This window comes from Alosa sapidissima, chromosome 10 (genome assembly GCF_018492685.1).
Source record: "Alosa sapidissima isolate fAloSap1 chromosome 10, fAloSap1.pri, whole genome shotgun sequence".
In the NCBI taxonomy this organism is placed as follows: domain Eukaryota; kingdom Metazoa; phylum Chordata; class Actinopteri; order Clupeiformes; family Clupeidae; genus Alosa; species Alosa sapidissima.
Genome location: NC_055966.1, coordinates 14689909 through 14709987, shown reverse-complemented (window position 1 = coordinate 14709987; position 20079 = coordinate 14689909). Strand labels below are relative to the sequence as shown.

The 20079-nt window shown below is 43.1% G+C and overlaps 1 protein-coding gene across 11 annotated transcripts in view; it reads right to left on the bottom strand.

Annotated features, from left to right (window-relative positions):
- Positions 1-20079, bottom strand: part of cep162 (centrosomal protein 162) — an 82168-nt gene that overhangs the window by 48220 nt on the left and 13869 nt on the right. For 10 of the 11 annotated variants that reach the window (XM_042106353.1, XM_042106343.1, XM_042106348.1 and 7 more), the window contains 11 exons: positions 19306-19495; positions 14881-14960; positions 12490-12563; positions 11737-11767; positions 10094-10237; positions 9542-9739; positions 8672-8753; positions 7245-7503; positions 5557-5767; positions 4953-5107; positions 1147-1371 (listed from right to left, as the gene is read on the bottom strand). In XM_042106353.1, the coding sequence (XP_041962287.1) occupies positions 1147-1371; positions 4953-5107; positions 5557-5767; positions 7245-7503; positions 8672-8753; positions 9542-9739; positions 10094-10237; positions 11737-11767; positions 12490-12563; positions 14881-14960; positions 19306-19495 (1649 nt within the window). The remainder of the gene's footprint in view (positions 1-1146; positions 1372-4952; positions 5108-5556; positions 5768-7244; positions 7504-8671; positions 8754-9541; positions 9740-10093; positions 10238-11736; positions 11768-12489; positions 12564-14880; positions 14961-19305; positions 19496-20079) is intronic. The other variant, XM_042106352.1, reaches the window with a different exon arrangement.

Below are 20079 nucleotides of genomic sequence, written 5' to 3'. Positions count from 1 at the left end.
GTCTGGAGTTGATGCCACACGTTACACCTCATGAAGTAATGATTAAGGATACAAACATCACTGTGACTGCAAAAGTACTGCAAGACGGTCTGCGCTATTCAGTTCCACCTGGAAACAGTCGCACGTCTCTGCTGTCGATCAAACACCAGCAGCGTCAGAGACATTGGAGAGGACTCAAACTCCAAGGAAAGCTTGCATGTATCCATTTTGCAGATCACTCCATCTCAAACACAATTTTTCACAATTTATCTATTGATGAAGACATACTATTTTTTACAGTCAAAGCGAGGCTTCAGGTATACCCAACAAGGTTAAACCTGTCAATCTGGTATTCTCTTTCCCACTCACCATTGTGTATACATCATGGACAAGAGCAACTCATAGAATCCATGTCACACATTTTAAATGGCTGTCATTTTTACAAAAGTCTTTATGCATCCAGGTATGATAGAATTGTGGACATTATATCTGGGAATTTATCATCCTTATTTTCTCCAAATGTGTCAATACATGTAAATTGTGTTGTTAGACAACAAATGTTTTCCAGGTGTTCTACAATGTCTGCGTTCTCTGATTTAAATGCCACCAGGCCTGATATTATAATCATTGATGAGCATGATAGGGATGTGTTCATCCTGGAAGTAGGCTGCTGTTTGACTAGAGGAGGCTTACTTAACAAAGCTAGTAAAATATCACTCTCTTGTACAGAAAGCCTTGGCTACAAATGTCAATACCTGGTACTTATCTTCGGCAGCCTGGGCCACATGCATAGGCTTGTCATTAAGGGTCTCAGGATAGTGGCTTTACAAAAGCAAGGGCAAAGCAAATTGCCAAATACTGCTCAATATTCTCCATTATTGAAAGTCGCCATAAATGGAGAAGAAGGTGTTGTGTGTATCCATAAATCTGCTGTTTGAGATTGTCCTTAGATCCACATTGGTGGATCATGCCTTAGCAATGTTCTGTATCTGTAACATTTATGTCCTTATGTACATTTATTATTAATTGCGGACATAAATAAAGTAGTTAATGTGTGTGTGTGTGTGTGTGTGTATGTGTGTGTGTATGTGTATGCGTGTGTATGCGTATGTGTGTGTGTGCGTGTGCGTGTGTGTGTGTATGCGTATGCGTATGCGTATGCGTCACCTTGCTGTGCAGCAGGTAGTTCTCCTGTTTGAGGCTGCTGATCTCGCGGCTGCGCTCCTCCTGGAGCTCCTGCTCCCTCAGGTGCAGCTCCATCTCCCTCTGGGCCAGCTGGAGTCTCAGGCGCTCCTGGGAGCTCCTCTCCGCTGGGGTGGGCATCACGAGGGTAGCCCCCGACCCCTCAGCACCAGCTCCTCCTCCACCTCCATCCACTGCCTCTTCTGGGGGCTATTCAAAAGATGAGAAGAGAAAAGAGATGATAATGGGTTGGTGGTGGTTAAGCTACTGCTACACCGCAAAGTTTTAAACAGTCAGCAGCTAAGTGTAGGATTACATGAATGTATAGATCTCTATTAATTGGCCTAGTGATTTTGTTTAGAGGCAGAGTTCTTAATACCAAAATGTTTGTTCAGTGATTCAATCCAGTCAAGTCTTTGTGACTTTTGGAGAAATTATACACCCAATGACATGCAATTGTAATCTTTCTCATGCCATAAAGTAACAAAAATAACTCCCCAGTCTTTTATAGCCTACCCATTTGATAATTATTTATAGAATTGCATAGAGCAAATCGTATCGTAGTTATGCATCTAGACACGTATCAAATAATCTTTTAAGGGAGAGATGCACACCCCTAACAGAGACAAGAAGACATATCAGTGAACAGCACACACAGTGGACATACCACCATTGTGCCCCCCGAGGCAGGCTAGGTGCAATTAGCTGTCACTAAGTCACTCTGGATGAGAGCATAAGCTACCGGTACATGCCAAATAATGTCATGTAATGTAATGTAATGATAATGTCACAATGCTGGCTGGGCGATGGGGAAGTGGAGTTACTGTAGTTTTTATATATTTCTGTCAGATTTATTTCAGGGCAGTTTCCAGAGTGTCAACCATCTGGCAGTTATGATTCTTGGAGAGGCGCCACAATCAAGATTACAAGAGTGCTGTGGATAATTCTGCAATTAACACAGCCATTCCAGCTGATTACTGCTGTCACTAATCTAGATCTTTCTCACAAATCAAATTCATCCATTCAAAAAGAGGCTTAATCAAATTCTGCCTTTGCCTTGAGCTAAATTTCCATTGCTTCATTTACAGATATGTTAGGGACTTGAGATGAGTGCTGTGTGCTCTGCATAGTCACCCTTAATGAGAAATTGGGGCCTGTACTACAAAGTAGGACTTTTGGGTTGGCATGGAAAGGTTAGTTACGGATGTTCTGTCTGTTGTTATGTGAGTAATGCCGGGGCAGTCTATTCGTAGTGGATGTACAGGTAAGAGCACTGCCTATTGATAAATGGCATCCCTATTCCTGGTAGATCCCCTGTGGACCATTAGTGCACAACTGCCCATAGAGTAGGAAGGTGTTTTAGGAGAGCCACAGGTTTACTGTACAATGACACTAATATTGATGTGCTATAAGGATACACCTAGGCAACCCATTAAATTAATGGAGTACACAATTGTGAACATTTTCTACAATGTATACTGTATATCTACTGATGCCTTAATGATGTGGTCATGATATTGATAAGCCTTGTAACTGACATATACCGCCACATCAACTTTCCTTACTGGCTTTGACCACTGCAGCTGCATTCCTATTGCCTGCATCATAGATTTAAATTCCTTATGTTTGTTAAGGATTAAGATCTAGACTTCTAGACAGATCAGACTTCTCCATGTTTGTGATGGCTTTCATGTGAAGGCACAATGAATTGATTTAAAAGGTTAATAAACACGGCCATGACATCGTGCATCCCTGACTGCAGTTGTTAGTAGTGATGGGGACGAGTCCGCACATATCAAGACAGAGTCGAGACAAAGGGTCAAGACCGAGTCGAGACCGTTGGTTTTTAAATGCAGCCGAGACCGTGTCAAGACCGAGTCTTTGAGGAGGCAAGATCGAGTCGAGACAGAGTCTTTAAGGAGTCGAGACTGCATCGAGAACAACCAAAAAAAAGAGTAGATTTTAATGATTGACTTACATTTAACATCACCCAAGTATCATATTCAACAGTTAAATTCCCAAAGGGTAGATTGGGGATTGCTGGCTATAGGAGCAGTCTAGCACACATTTGTCTACCAAACTTCTCTTCTGAACAATACTTTAAGACTAGGACAAGGATCTTTGGCTTTACTTCAGCAATTGAGCACAGTTTTCCTAGTGGGTCCTCTTCCTCTTCAGTTTGTCACACCACTACATTTAGACCTTTATTATTCCACTGCTCGGTTGAATTTCCCATTGTCATACATTCTTTAAAACATGTAATAACTGTAGGTCATTTGCACACCTATGAAGTAGCTCCAGTTTTTAGGCCGTATCACACTTGTTTATTAATTCACCAAACTCGTTGTGAAGTTTAAATCAACTGTCACGTTGCATCAGAGCTGTAAAATAGTGACGTTCGGAAAATAGCAACATTATAGCATATGATGGAGGTGGCTTTTAGCCAGTTACATGGCAGTAGGCCAAGTAAAATAGCAATTCTTCAAAGTTAAGGCTCATCAGAATCCTGGGATCTGCCCGCTTGACAATGGGAGAGATTGGAACTAACCACTGGCGGGCGCTTCAGACTGTTTTACCACCTTGAACGTGCATTTCATTCTGTGAACTGAACGCTGAGTCATCCATTATCCCTTTTTTATTTACTCCCCTTCCTTTTATTAAGATCAATAATATGTCAGCTGCCTCCATCAAAATCAATGGGCACACTCTTAAGTCACTAAATTGATTTCTGAAGGTCATCCAACTTTAGAAAACGCTCCCACTTTTTATTTAGCCATATCCTCCCACAGCTGCTCTATTTAAAGCTGTACAGTTCTTCCAACTGTCAGTCACTGCAGGGACACAGTAGGTGGTTTTCCATCCACCTTTGTAATCCACATTTGATCATTTGAGCAAGATATTCTGACTGAAAACGTTCAAAATGTATCATCATTGCACATCTTCTAATGGGAATGATGATTAATTCGCTAATGGGATTCGCTACAGGGGGGTGGATTAGCTCACTATTTTCATGATATAATATGACTAAAGCTGATGGTAACCCAGCTATTGGCAGGCTAAAGGGGTTCAAGTCAGCTGGGTGCATTCTGATAAATCAAGGTCCTCTGGGATGCAGCTGTGAATTGGTTTCCATCAATTCGCAGAAGTGTGATAAACAAGCTGATAGATGAAAGCAGCATGATGAAAGCAGCAGACTGCATTAAATACCCATTTGCCTTAACAAAACCCTGCTATACAGATGGATGCCTGCCGCTGCCTAGCAGTCTGCTGTCAGAGAGGGCTCTCAGGGGATTCATGGTAATTTATATGCCAGTGTCCACATGCGCACCACTGCAGCCAAGTTGGGGAATGCGTTTCCAATACCTGCCATTTACAGAAAAACTCAGGGCTCAGAGCATTCATGAGTGTGCTCGCTCTCCACCGGGCTGCTGATGTGACAGGAGGTATCAAAAACGAATACAAATGTAAAAAAAAAGGAGGACAGATAAATGAATTGCCTTTGGGTTTGTATATTTTTGATGTGGCTGTGAACTGATGACAAAGATCAGGATGGTCATGGACCGTCACTAATACGAACTATAACGTTTTACACATGATGATAGTACTTGGAGATCAGAAATGCGGCTTCCATTACATTCTATCTATGCAGCACAATTAATAGTTGCCATAAAAGAGGGGGGAGGGGGGGGGTGTAATATTGAGAAGATAAGAAATCCTGTCAGTAGAAAAAGAAAGAAAAAAAATTTGTTTGAAGGTACTATTTGAAGTGCTGGGGGTGTGACTGTGGTTACCTTTGGGAGTGCTGGGGTGTGGGCTGTGTCCACTTTGAGGCTTTTACGAAGGCTGTCGCTGCTGGCCTCCATCTGCTGCTGGAGGAAGGATGCAAACGACTGCACTGAGGCCACCAGGTCACTGCTCACACGCAGGCTGGTCTTCGAGTCTGCTGCTACACACAAACAGCATTTCAATCTATGCTGAACCAATGGGACCCCTGGCTTAGTATGCCTTGAAACTTAGTGTGGTGTAATGAGAGGAGCATACATGCCTTCTCTCTGGACACACACTCAGACATACACACACTGGTACACTCACAGCGCCACCACAAAAATAGCAAGTAAACTAATGGTCTGCTAAATGAAAACGCCTCTCTCTGCCTCTTCCATTATTTCCTAATTGAACTTTCATCATTTTCACTGTGCAGGTCTGTGCAAGTGTGTCTTCTCGCTCATCCTCCATTTAAGCTAGCCAGTACCTTTGACCATCTGTGTTTTCTCCCTGATTCTCTCTCACTAACTATCTATTTGTATCAGACACACACCTTTGTCTGCGTCTGTACTCGCCCGAGCCCCCCCCCCCCCCCCCCCCCCCCCATTGTCCATTTCTCTCAAACTCTACCTGTGATTGCCTGCGTCTGTCCCAGAATGGGGATTCTGCTGGTTCTGCTGGGAGGCTGCTCCTGATTCTGGTGCTTCCTGTGGACAAGTGGAGACGGAGGTTTAGCCGTGTGTCCGGTGCGGACCGTCCCAGGGGTCTTTGCAGCGGGCTGGGCCGGACTGGACTTGGCAGGGGGGATCTTGGGGGCGAAGATGGTCGGTCGCCAAGCAGGCTGTGAATGAGCATGGCATTGAAACATCAGTTAGTGACTGAAAGTGGACTTTGGATATTATATTTATGTATTTACAGTATGTGCTGATACTGTAAAGTCTCTTGTCAGTTTTTGCAAATCGATCAACCCAGAGCACTATAATCCATACTGAGTAGATGTTGGCAAGTTGAAAGAAAACAAATAGAGAAAAAAAAAAAGTTTCTCTCTCCTTCACATGACCACTCCATCAAAATGAATGAGTGCATGACAAACGAGTCATCTACAAAACCTTCATGTCATCACTTTAAACAGAACAGACATCCAACATCAAGATAGTACTGAACTGCTTTTCTTTGCTTTGCAAACCCTAACTTGTCCAAATATAAACTAAATGTAACAATTTCATTTGGGCTAGGCAAGCCAACTATCAGGGGTGAAAGAGAGAGAGTGAGTTCAGAAAAACTAAACATGTCCCTTCAAAGATGAAACGGTCTCCTGCCACCCGCAAACCCTATTCTATGCCATGCCGCTGAACTTCAAATGGGCATTCTCCCGCCAGCCACAAACCCCATGCTATGCTGCTGAACTTCAAATGGGCATTCTGGCACAAAAACAACTCTTGCTATGACAGCTTTTTTGTCTGCTTATGTGTGTGTGTGTGGTAGGGTCATTAGCAACTCTCTTCAAAGACTGCACACTTTCAAACTTGCTGAAATTAAAAACCCAGGACTGAGGTTCCCATAATAAGCTGTGTGGGTGCTGCCAGGGGGTAGAAGATGCCTGGTGGCTTGTCGAGTCCTTTAATTACTTACGCAAACGAATCTCAGTTAAAAGTCTAGATTAAACAGGCCTGCTCAATCTCACTCCCACAGAGTGCACAGAGGAGAAGACAGCCAGACGAAAAGCATCAGTTGCAGTCGGCCTCGCCCCTTCAGGCACAGTTACCCAGCCTTCCGATTCCACAGTCACCTCTCTGTGTACGGCGGTGGCAGCAGCAGTCAGACGGAAAGAGAAGAGGTCCCCAGAGATCCCCTATTACAGTATTCCAGTCAGCGCTGACACATTAGGCACGGCGTTCTGCCCGAGTCCCCGTGACCCCTACAGGTGACCCCAACTGGTACCCTGCGCTGCGCTCTCCCTCCTCTCTGTCTGCCGACTGCAATTAAAAAGGTCCGCCTCAGACAAGAATTATGAACAGACCCATTAGACCGGACACGAATAAGCCCAGTCATAACTACCTTTCATATTTTTATTCTGTGCATGTTTGTGTGTGTTTGTGTGTGCTTGTCTCCCAACTGCCTCTCAGTTTTTTGTTTGTTTGTCTGTGTCTCTTGAGTCACTGTCTCCGCTCTGAATCACTTCATCAAATTTGCTATGTCTGACAAACATACGGTCTTTCTCTACTGCCTTGGGCATCTCTCATCATTAATTCATTCAGTTCCTGTCATCTCCATCTCTCTCTGCAGAAGCGCACCCATTTCTCTCCTAAGTCTCGTACTTGTCGTTTCCTGGCCTTCGCCTTGTTGCTGGGGGGTTGTCGTCTGGAAGTCTTCTCCTCTTCCTGCTCCTCCATGAGTCTGCGCACCTCCTCGGCGATGCCTCGGCGGTGTGACGTGGCTGAGACCGGCCTCTCCTCCTCCTCCTTCTCTTCATCCAGCGGTCGTACCCTGGCTGGGCTCTTCTCTCGTGGCTCCCTCACCACCTCCTCCTGCTGACCCTCCTGCACCCTCATCACCCCCTCCTGCTGATCCACCTCACTGCAGCACAACAGAGGAACAAGAATGAGTTCACAAAGCTAAATAGTCAAACAAATAACCTGGGCTCCAAAAACCACTAGCTACATACGTAGACATACTATCGGATATAGCAAGAACCAAAATGTACTAAACAAAAGGGATACTGTGAACATTTTTTGAAAATAACCTTAACAGAGATAACATGATGACTGACAATCAACGATTCAGAAAGCTTGGTCCCCATGGTAATAATAAATATATATATTTTTAAGGTGATATGTAACATTGACTGACAACATCCTTCTTATAGCGCTTTATATGTGCGTGTGTGTGTATGAATGAATATTACTCATTACAATGGGGAAGAAATGCAGTGCGTATGACCTCCACTGTGCCTTTGCTTACGCAAGGGATAATGTGTAGAATGCCGGTCATTATCGGGAAAATAAGTCCCGACAGGGTGAACCGGACCCCAACGCGCCAGCGGAGGGGTTTTGCTTTGACCTGAAGGGATTTATTTTCACTTATTATACGGCTACTTGCCAAACCAAAAATGTTGTAAAGAGATGTCTCTTTACATTTATTTGTTACCGTTTAGTCTTTTGGCTGAGAAACAAATAGTTCTCAACACACACTGAACTTGAATCAAACATTCTTTAGAACACAGCTGATCAACCGTATGCTTTTACTTTTGAATGAAGAAGTGACTGGACTACTTGCGAAGTGATATAAAAAAAGACGTAAATCAAAAGCACAAAACCTGTTGCCATTGACAACGGTAATTATGTTTGCTGCATTAATTATATGAATTAATTTTACTGTAGAACGTTGGGAAATTCCATTCAAGTCAATAGAGCGTTCTACTAGAATTGTGAAGAGCAATATAATAAAGCTGCTTAACCCACACTTACAGCAAATGCTTCCAACTGTCACATTTAAAAAACCCTGTCTTGTAAAAAAAAAAAAAAAAAAAAGATGTACTGACATTAAGATCACCACTACTGATGTAAGTAGTAATTGACAGAAATGGACAACCTTTCATAGCACGACATGGTGTTGTAATTGTCTCAAGTTGAAGCGATTTACTGATAACTAATGGACAGTATTTCCTAAGCGGAATCCCATAAACACAGGCCCAGACCAGTTCTAACTGTGTAATGAGGTACTCCATCCCTAGGGGAGGTCATACCTGACTGGATGAAGAGAGAAGCCGCGGGCGAAGCTGGAGTCTGGACCAATGGGGCGCATCAGCTCCTCAGCAGTGGGCAGCTCTGAAACCCAGGACAGCCAATCACTTCAAGATGCCATTCTACTCGTCACTACCAATGTAGGTTACAACAACATATGTATGTGTGTGTGTGTGTGTGTGTGTGTGTGTGTGTGTGTGTGTGTGTGTGTGTGTGTGTGTGTGTGTGTGTACCTGACCGTGCTAATGTATGCAGAGCAGTGTGTAACCTTTGACATGACCCCTGAAGCTCAGTGTACGTGTTCCAGTTGTTTGCACACAGCTGGGGCTAAAGTCATATTGATATTTTGTACATGTAATTTAATCATTTGTGTGAGATGATTGTTATGTGGATTTTATTTAAGTCCAGACAGTTCCTGTGATCGATCCAATGATTGATTGCTTGTATGCACGTGTGTGTGTGTGTGTACACAACCCTGTTTCCAAAGAAGTTGGGATGCTGGATAAAATGTCAATAAAAAACAGAATGTGATTATCAGCAGATCTCAAAAACCTATATTTGGTTGCAAAAAGGACAGCACTATATGTCACAAAAAAGGAGGGATCAACTTTTTTGAAACGTGTCGCTGACATCAAAATCCAAATGAACACATATATATATATATATATACATATGTTTTAAAACAAAAACAATAAAATTGATTTGTTTCAACAATGAATATGTTGTCTTTGCATTATTGCCAATTAATTATAGGGTTTACATTATTTTGAAATCATAGCATTCTGTTTTTATTTACATTTTACACACCGTTCCAACTATTTTGGAAACGGTGTCGTATTAATAGCACTAATAATAACTAATAGCACTTTAACCTGAGTCTGTGGTGGAAGCAGGCTTAAGCATGGAGGTGAAGGGGTCTGCAGGGAACAGGGTCTGGCTGGTGATGCCTCCTGCAGCCAGAAATGACCTCTGCTCTTTGACCTCCGACTCCTCCACTGAGCGGCTCAGCTGCCTGTAAGCCTCCTGCAAGGCCTCCACCTCACTGGCCCCACTCTGACCATAGGACTGACCTGAGAGAAAGAGAGAGAAAGAGAGAGACAGAGACAGAGAGTGAGAGAGAGAGAGAGAGAGAGAGCGGGCAAATGAGAAAAAGTATTGTATTATTCTGTACACTACATTTTCTTTTGTTTGTTTTCTATTATATTGTGCTAATGTGATCATATGAATGTCCTATTTTGCTTTTTTTCTTGCATTTGAATGTGAAATTGAGAAATAATATGGAACGAGAGAGAAAAAAATGGATAGCATCAGGTTGAAAGAAAGAGGGCCAAATCTACAGCTGAATCATTAGACAGGGGCCACTGGGAGGGGGGTGGTGTGTGTGTGTGTGTGTGTGTGTGTGTGTGTGTGTGTGTATCTCAGACCTGCTGGGGCCTCAGTAGTGTGGGCTTCACCGTCCTCTCTCCTCCCCCCCTGCTTCTCCTCCTTCTCCTCCTCGCTGCTCCCAGCAGAAGCCTCCGCAGGGGCCAGCGCTCCATCAGTAGAGTTTAGTGAGTCATGCAGCGACACTGAGGGGGACAGGACACAGTCACTACGTTTGCATGACACTCGAAAAAAAAAAAAAAATTATTGTGTTAGTCCAACCCAAACTGACGTTTTTAAATGCATGCAAACATGTTAGTCTAACTGAAATCGGAGGAAAAAGAAAGCTCTTTCAGTCCGACTAACACACCTAGATAATTCAAAAATAGCTCGAGTTACTCAAGCATGTATACGCTCCATTGGACATGCGTATCTTTGGACATTTCAGTCTTCAGCCCTTTTAGCTCAGTGAGCAAGCTAACTACATAAGCCTTATGCCACAACGCTACATACTCAGAAGTTGCACCTTATTTCATACATATATGAATTAACATCCTCCAGAATGTCCATATGAACATTTTCAACAAGTAAGGTCAACTATAGACCTCTGAAGTTTGCCTACAAAAAAGCTACCATCTTTACCCATAAAAGGAGGTCCGGTGTCTTGCGATTTTTCCAGAATGCAGAGGTCTTGCTCTACACACTTTGAGTGGATACTGTGACCTTTGACAGCGAACTTTGATTTTTGCTACCCCAGAGCTAACTTGCAATGCAACTTGCCATAGGTAGTTACTGTCATAGATATATAGAATATATATATATATATATATATATATATATATATATATATATATATATATATATATATATGGTTACTGTAGCTTCAATTAACACACGGATCTCCTTATTTGGCAAAGATGCCATCTTTGGGTACTTTTTGTAGGCGAACTTCAGGTCTATTTAACTAGTTACACTGATGATGCAAAGCTAGTGAGAAAGCGAATCAAGCTAATATGGATTGTTTGGGTGTTTATGAACAGGGAGGGGAGCATCTAGATGATCTATGCCACTAGCGTAGCGGAGTAAAACATGCATACTTTGTAAATGTAAATCAGGTTTATAGGCCAAGTATACTTGCGTATGCAAGGAATTTGGCCTCTGCATTTATCCCATCCGTGAATTAGTGAGACACACAGAGCAGACAGTGAAAACACAGTGAGGTGAAGCACACACTAACCGGGAGCAGTAAGCTGCTATAGTGGTGCTCTGGGAGCAGTGACGGGTTAGGTGCCTTGCTCAAGGGCACTTCCACCGTGCTCAACCACTTCCCCCCGCCCACATTTTTCCTACTGGTCAGGATCGAACCGGCAACCCTTCAGTTTCAAGCCTGAAGCCCTAACCAGTAGGCCACGGCTTTAGTCAATAATTCTCCTTCCCTTCGATTCCCATCCAGCATGTAAACGCAGTAGTCCAGTCATCTAGCTATAACTGTAGCTCCGCGAAACTGTGCACATACTGAGTGTTAAGCACACACGCACCCCAAATACACAAAGGCTCCCCTACAGATAACAAACACACACATGTTGTAACAAAATTGGGCTCATCCATTTCTTTATGAGCTCTGCCTCTCACACACACAATCACAATCACAATCACAATCAGACCCATGTCACACACCACTGTGAGTAGAAGCAGGAGCATGTACCTTTAGCCAGCATGCCAGGCTTATTTGGTCTCTGAGAGAGAGAGAGAGAGAGAGAGAGAGAGAGAGAGAGAGAGAGAGAGAGAGAGAGAGAGAGAGAGAGAGAAAGAAAGAAAGAAAGAAAGAAAGAAAGAAAGAAAGAATACAACAGAATGAAAATCACATTCATTAAAATCTCCACCTCCCCCAACACACACACACACAGATTTTAGAGCATCATAAACATGACATTTCCATGACAGTGGTAATTAAGCCCAACAGGCTCCACCAGGAGGCTCGACACCACAAGGCCAGTGAAAAGCAATGGGACTGGACTTTAATCTTTGCTACTGCGCACAACATAAAACAACCTCACAGCAATCAATAGAGAAGGGAAGACATTAATAAGATAATAGGATAGATATAATTATAAATAAATAAATAAATAAATAAATAAATAAGTGAAGTTAAATAAATAAATAAATAAATAAATAAATAAATAAATAAGTAAGTAAGTAAGTGAAATAAATAAAGAAAAAAAATGTAGTGCATTGACTGATATGCCAATAGCATTATCAGTCGAGGCGCTGCAGCTCTTGCTGATGTGCAATCGGCCTCATCCAGCTAATCTCTGGTTTCCAGGGAATGTGCAAATTGGCCAGAATGACTTATGTACTTGTACGTGTTTGTGTGTTTGCGTGTGTGTGTGTGTGTGTGTGTGTGTGTGTGTGTGTGTGTGTGTGTGTGTGTGTTTGCGTGTGTGTGTGTTTTCTGCACCTGCTCCTGTGGCTCCTTCTGCCTCTCGCTGACCTCGTCCTCATCAAAGTCCTCGCTGTAGTCAGCGGAGCCGCCTGTGGGGTCAGAATAAAAATGAGAACGGAGAGCTTGGCCAGCCATGTTTACACTCTCACTGTCCTCACTGAATTACTCACTTGAGAAAGATAGTGGTAACATTTACAGGAAAACGATGTACTGTGTTTTTGTAAGGCACACTTTTGTCTGCAGTTAGCCTTTATAACATGCACAGATTAATTGATCTCTAGCCTGGCCTTGCCTTCCTACGTACTTCCGCTCGATTTGCATCTCCCTCCACGGGGATGGCAAATGGCCAGGCTAATTAATCCCCAATATTAAGCACATACTCCATAAATGGGAGATTTCTTCAATTCCAATCACACACACTTTTTGGCTCAAGGGCCACATTAGGTTTCGAAAATTGGCCGGTGGGCCCTCAAATACGTTCACAATTACGTATTACGGGCCCTCCTTGTGCGCACTCAAATACGTTCACAATTAAATGGACTGGGATAACGTTTAAGTTAGATCTGCTGCAATGGAGTTTACAAAGAGTATTATCTCTATGTAATATGCTGTTTTGACATTGACATTGTAAACATTCTCTAAGAAGAGTGAAAAGAAGAAGAGTTGTCTATCACAGGAATAAAATAGCGACCAGCCTATGATAACCTAATTACCGGTAAATGCTCGGCAGGCTGGATTAAAGAGCGTGGCGGGCCCGTGGCCAGCATGACTTGTACATGCGTGTGTGTGTGTGTGTGTGCGTGCGTGCGTGTGTGTGTGTGTGTGTGTGTGTGTGTGTGTGTGTGTGTGCGTGTACCGTAGTTTGCCCACCTCTGCAATGGGCACTCAATGGGAATGTAAAGAACAGGATTAATCATCATGCTCACTCAAGGTAACATGGAAAAAGATGAAGGGGAAGCAGAGCAGTGACAATAGTGCTTGTGTGTGTGTGTGTGTGTGTGTGTGTGTGTGTGTGTGTGTGTGTGTGTGTGTGTGTGTGTGTGTGTGTGTGTGTGTGTGTGTGTGTGTGTGCACTTCTGCCAGTACAGTACAATATGTCCTCATGTGAGTCAGCGTGTTCACAAAAGAGAACAGTTATCTAGTGTGTGTGTGTGTGTGTGTGTTTGAGAAATTGTGAGGGAGTATGTGCAAAAAAAAAAAAAAAAAAAAGAGAGAATGAGCATGTGTCTATGCCTGTGTTCCTGTCTTTTTGACTAGAAAAGGCACTGTTTCAGTTTTAAAAGAAAGTTCCTATTCCTAAAAGGAGCTAAGGATGTCCTTTATTGCTTAACCAACGTGAGCTAGTCTACAGTAGATTAAAAGGAGAACTTTAAATATTTTCAACATGGGGTCCTGTTTGACGTCGCCGAGTACTGTCAAACCGCTGTGCATGTTTAACTCAGAAATTGCGAAGAAACAGTATAAATCCAGGCAGTCACATGCCTCTGTTTCCCTCTGTCATTCACTCATGCCTTTTCCCCATTTCCAGAGACGAAAACATGAAGTTTATTAAGAAACTCCTCTGTATGGGTGAAAGTGTGCGTTATCCAGACCATGCTGTATGAGATCTCTATACACTACGGTCCTACCGTATGTTGAAAACTGCCCTGTTCTCCTTTAATGTTAACAGGTACAAGCTAGTTTCTAAAGTGACTGCAATAAGCACATACAGTACATATGCATTTATTCATTTAGCAGACACTGCTATCCAAAGTGACTTACATATGTCAACTATATTACATTGTCCCCGGAGCAACTTGGGGTTCAGTGCCTTGCTCAAGGGCACAGTGATGAAAGCCGGGAATTGAACCCGCAACTTTTCAGGCTACTGCATGCTAGCCCAGCTTCTTAACCACTACACTACCACAGACACAGAAGAGAAACATTTTGGGCATGTCTAGTTTTCTGATAGATGTGATAAGAGTTCAACTGTCTTGTCATGTCTCCATTTTTGCTTTTTACATTTTTTTTATGGGATACAAATGCCTCAGCACTCAGCTTGTAATTGGTTAGCTGCCAAAAAAGCACTTGACATTAGATTTTTTTTTTGTCTAAGAAGCTGAACTTTAAAAAAACAAAACAAAAAAGATGCGCTGAGCTTTAGAAAAATATGCCGTTTTAAAAGAAGGTCTACTTCATAGACTAAAAGAGACGCTGTCAGCTTCAAACAAAAAAAAATGTCAGGTGTGAACACAGCCTAATTGTGAATGAGAGAAAAAAAGAAAGGCAGTGTGTTTGTGTGTGCGAGAGAGAGAGAGAGAGAGAGAGAGAAAGAGAGCGAGAGGAGAGAGAGAGAGAAAGGGAATAAGTGTGTGTGCGCGCGTGTGTGCGTGCGTGCAAAAGAGCATGAGAAGAAATGAGCAATACCTGGAGAGACTTTCTCAGGTTCACAAGGTTTAAACAGTTTATTTTCCTCCTCCTTCAGATCCTCAGGCACCTCCGTCCTCCTGCAAAAAGAAGAAGAGATGACTCACTCTTCCAGCTCATTGTGTCTGAGATCACAGCCCATTCACCCAGATAGGAATACACAAACATGATGGATGTGTTGACAGCCTACAGTTGGAAATCCATGCGTCACACACATGCACATAATATAGGCCGCGCACGCACGCACGCACGCACGCACGCACGCAAAATGTTGTGAATAATTTCAGGGATTAAAGTGAAAAAAAATCGTTTGTCTGAACTTTTTTCAGGCCATAAGTCATACGTTGTTCATATCTATCTATAGAGATAGCACCCCTTTTGCGGTCGCGACCTACTGGTTTTTAATGTACAAAAAGATGCAAACAGCAAAGTAAAGGGAGTATTCGCCTTATTCACACGGCGGCCATTGTTTAAACCAAAACGAGGCTACAGGGTACACTTACTATATAATTAATGCCACCTACAGGTGAATGCATAGAACATAACAATCCTATGGTTTGTGTACCCTGTAGCCTCGTTTTAGCCGCCAATGGCCACCATGTGAATAAGGCGAATTGAGTGTTCTTGATTGAGATTGAGTTTTCCTGATGAACAAAAATATATTTTAGTACCATCCCTGACCATTGCTGATTAGCCATTGCTGTTTCTACTGCAGCAATATTGTAGAAAGGCTTTAACACACTCTTATTTAATTACTTCAGGCCAAAAGTGTTTAAAGGGGAGATTTTTTTCTTGTTAATATGCAATTCAACACCAAGTAAAAGTATTTATTTTGAAATTTAAATTAAGTTGTATGGACTGGACTATGTTTTTTTTTTGTTTTTTTTTTAAACGGCGACGAAATTGTGAATTTCCAGAGCACACTTGGCAATCGACTCCTACGGATTTTCCCCTAAAGATGGCAGCAAAGATAGCAGCAAAGATAGCAACATTTCCGGAAAGGTACTGGCTTGATGAAATTCATTCTGGACTCTCTATCCGACCACATAAAGACCTCGGGATACTTCGGTTTGGCTCTAGGGACCCTTACTCACTACCACGTAAGTGTAATGTTGTTTGGAACTGTAGAAGAGGTATAAAAATAGCGTTTTGTAGCGGCAAAATAATATGCCCTTCTCACTTCCACGCTAACGAGTTTTGACTAAAAACGGTAACATCGAACTTTCTCAAAACACATCCGAATGACATGATTTGGATGTCAACTCAACGTATGTACTCCCGATCATCCGTAAATTGATCTAAAGTGCATTTTACTCCGAATAATTCCTTTAAGGAATAACCAATGTTAACAAACTAACTGGCTAGATCACCTTAGAAAGCTAACATGCACATTAGCTAAAAACAAACCTTATTCAAACGAGAATAATACAAAAAAGGTCTTTATTTAAACCAGCAACAATAATCTATATTACATCTAGTAGCCTATAACTTTTATGGAAATATAGCTAAGCCCTCTCTACTGAAGTATGAAACAGCAAGTGATGCACTCAGTGTGGAATGGTGGGGGAACGCGTCGCTGCTGCTCCGGTAGCTTATTTATACTCTCCAACCAGCAAATCAGCACCCTCGAAATTCAGACGGGACGAATTAGAAAAGTGTGATTGGCAGATTCAATAGCTGTCAATTAAAATTGACCAATTTGGGCTACGGTTTATATTGCGTCACTTTACACATAATGTTAGTTGCATTGATTAAAAACTGTAACAAATATAGCTGCAAGCAGCAATGAGGGGGCCAAGCAGAATAGGCCGGAGTAGCCACGGTGACAAGATAGAACTCAGCAGACACCCGGGATTAACAGGGCTGAAACAGGGCTGAGTATTGCCACCGCCTCCGCCAGCCAGCCCCCCCCCTAATCACCCCAGCCCGTCCCACCCAGTCCTGCCCTGCCCTTGCACGCACGCATTAGAATTAACTGGATGGAACATGTTGTCATCAGTTTCACATCAAAAAATAAAAGATTGATAAAACACATCAGCAACTACACATCAAAATGCAATATTGCTAATTGCAGCACCCCCTACAGGTCAAAGGTCACCAAATGTTTTGAGCATCCTCCTAATGGGGTCATGGATATAGTAAGTTTGGTTATGATACATGGCAGGGTTGCTGAGATATGAGCTCACTTCCTGTTTGGCGCAAATTTCGATTGGCTGTTACTGCCAAATACTTCTGTCAATTGTTCCAGAAAGCAATGCACTGACCTGCGAAAACTTGTATGTGTTTTTGATTAAATCCAATATGGCGGCCGAATCAATTATGACGACATCACAAGTTGACCTGGGTCGGCTTAAGGAACTCCAACAGTATTACCAGAAACCACTAGTGCGTTGTAATTCTAAGCACAACAGTAGCTACAGGCCAAAAGGCATGTTTCTTAATTACAGCGCCCCCTAGTGGCCAAAGGTCACAAAATTTCTTGAGCATCCCCCTGATTGGGTCCTGAGTCCATACAACAAGATTGGCTTTGATACACATAAATTTGTGACCTGTGAAGTTTTAGTTTCACTTTCACTAAAATCCAATATGGCGGAAAATCCATCATGGCGGAAAATGACATCATAGGATACGTTGAACTCGGCTTGGTCCAAGGATTCCAACGATGCCTCATTTTTGACAATCGGGCATACGGGTCAAAAGTTACGTGCGTGAACGCACATCCAACTTTGGCCTGTTGGTGGCGCTAATTTCACAACTTTTTACCAGACGGTTCTATGGGCTGCCATAGACTCCCATTCGGGAAGAAAGAAGAAATATAGCTGCAAGCAGCAATGTGGGGGCCAAGCAGGCAGTTCAGCAGGCCAGATTTGCCATGCAACTCAATGCTGTGGCATCAGGCATATAGAATTAAGCAGTCACAGCAAGTTCCATGCAAAACAACCCAAGATTGGCTGAGTTACAAGGTCAAGTTTCACATCAAAACATAACTGATTTTGTGTGGCTGAACCAGGGCTGAGTGTCGCCGCCCCCTCAACCAGCCAACTCACCGCCGCAATCGCCCCTCCCCGTCCCACCTTGCCCCACCCTTGCACGCACGCTTTAGAATTAACTGGATGGAACTCGCTGTCATCAGTTTCACATCAAAAATAAAAGATCGATTGAGATATGATCATGCTTGCTGTGATTTCAATGCCCCCATAGAGGTCAAAGGTCACCAAATTATTTGTGCATCATCAGGATGAACCAGACGGTTCTATGGGCTGCCATTGACCTCCATTGCAGAATAATACAGCAACTACAGGCCAAAATACATTTTTGCCAATTACAGAGCTCCCTAGAGGTCAACGGTCACCAAATTTCTTGAGCGTCCCCCTGATTGGGTCCTGAGTCCATGCACCAATTTGCGGCTTCGCAGCAAGTTTCGATTGGCTGTTACAGCCGAATAATACTGTCAAATGTTCCAAAAAGCAATGCACTGATAAGGCATGGTCTGAAGATGGTCTCTGCCAATTTTGGTGAGAATCCGCTGAAATTTGTGACCTGCGAAAACTTGTATGTGTTTTTGATTAAATCCAATATGGCGGCCGAATCAATTACGATGACATCACAAATTGGCTTGGGTCGGCCTAAGGACATTCAACAGTACTACCAGACACCACTAGTACATTTTAATTCTAAGCAAAACTGCTGCTACAGGCCAAAAGGCATGATTCTTAATTACAGCGCCCCCTAGAGGTCAAAGGTCACCAGATTTCTTGAGCATTCCTAAGTCCATGCACCAATTTTGGCTTTGATAAATGCAAGGGTTGCTGAGATATGAGCTCACTTCCTGTTTGGCGGCTTCGCCGTAAATTTTGATTGGCTGTTACGGGCGAACGGTAATACTTCCAAAGACGAAAAGTGATAACTTTTGTGAGGAATGATGATCATTCTGTGTAAAATTTGGTGGGAATCAGAGAAAGTATGTGACCCCTGATACATTTTAAGTGTTTTTGATGAAATCCAAAATGGCGGAAAATCCATCATGGCGGAAAATGACGTCATAGGGTGCGTTGAACTCGTCTTGGTCCAAGGATTCCAACGATACCTGACTTTTGAAAATCGGACCTACGGGTCAAAAGTTACGTGAGTGAACACACTTCCAACTTTGGCCTGTTGGTGGCGCTAGAGGGTTCGAGTTGCCGACATGAAACTTGGTGACATGAATCATGGGACCGTCCCCAATCAGTGTGCCAAATTTCCCAACTTTTTACCAGATGGTTCTATGGGCTGCCATTGACTTCCATTGCATATAATAATAATAATAGGAAAACGTAGAAACACAATGAGGTCCTCGCAGCTTCGCTGCTTGGCCCCCAATAATTCAGCAGCCCCTGGTATGTGTGCACGTGCGTGTGTGTGCGCGCGTGTGTGTGGCCCAGGTACCTGAGCAGGGTGGTGAGGGTGGAGCCGGTTGACTCCAGCTCACGGTTGAGGCGAGAGTAGTCAATGGTGGAGTTGGCACCACCCTCCAGACGGGCGAAGAAGCGACGCCTCTCCTCCTCCTCTTCCTCCTCCAGAGTGTCCAGCCCCGAGTGGGACGCCACGTCCACAGGGCCTGACGCCATGACCGAGTCTGGGGCCGCAACACACACACACACACACACATACACACACACACACACACACACACACACACGGAGAGGAATTAATACATAATATACTAAAAGCAGATGAGAGAAGTATGAATGAATAGAAATTAATAAATAAAGTATTATGTAATATGTCATGAGTAATATGTAAGCACAAGCATGTTATTCCAACAATGCCATGAATATCAGAATTACAGCAATCGCAAAATTGAACAATAAAGTCAGAAGAGTGCTTGAGTGATGATCTTCAAATGGTACCGGGTATTTCTGAAAACACATTCTCAAAGTAAAGGCCAGGGGAACTATCCTAGAAATCTAGACGCACCCTAGCGGCAGCAAATGTAATTAGGTAGTCTAGCAACTCTCCGTTGGCTTGCGAGCTGGAAAAATTAAACTTCGATAAGGCCAATCACATCGTGTATAGAGTCGGTAGGCGGGCTTAACATAGTCGCAACGGTTCGACGTGAATTCCCTGCTACTTGAAAACAAAGAAGATGGATGTTGCTGTTGGCGAACAGTGTGACACGAGTTATGCTTTTTTAAGTTGGCCTAAAATTCATATGAGTGC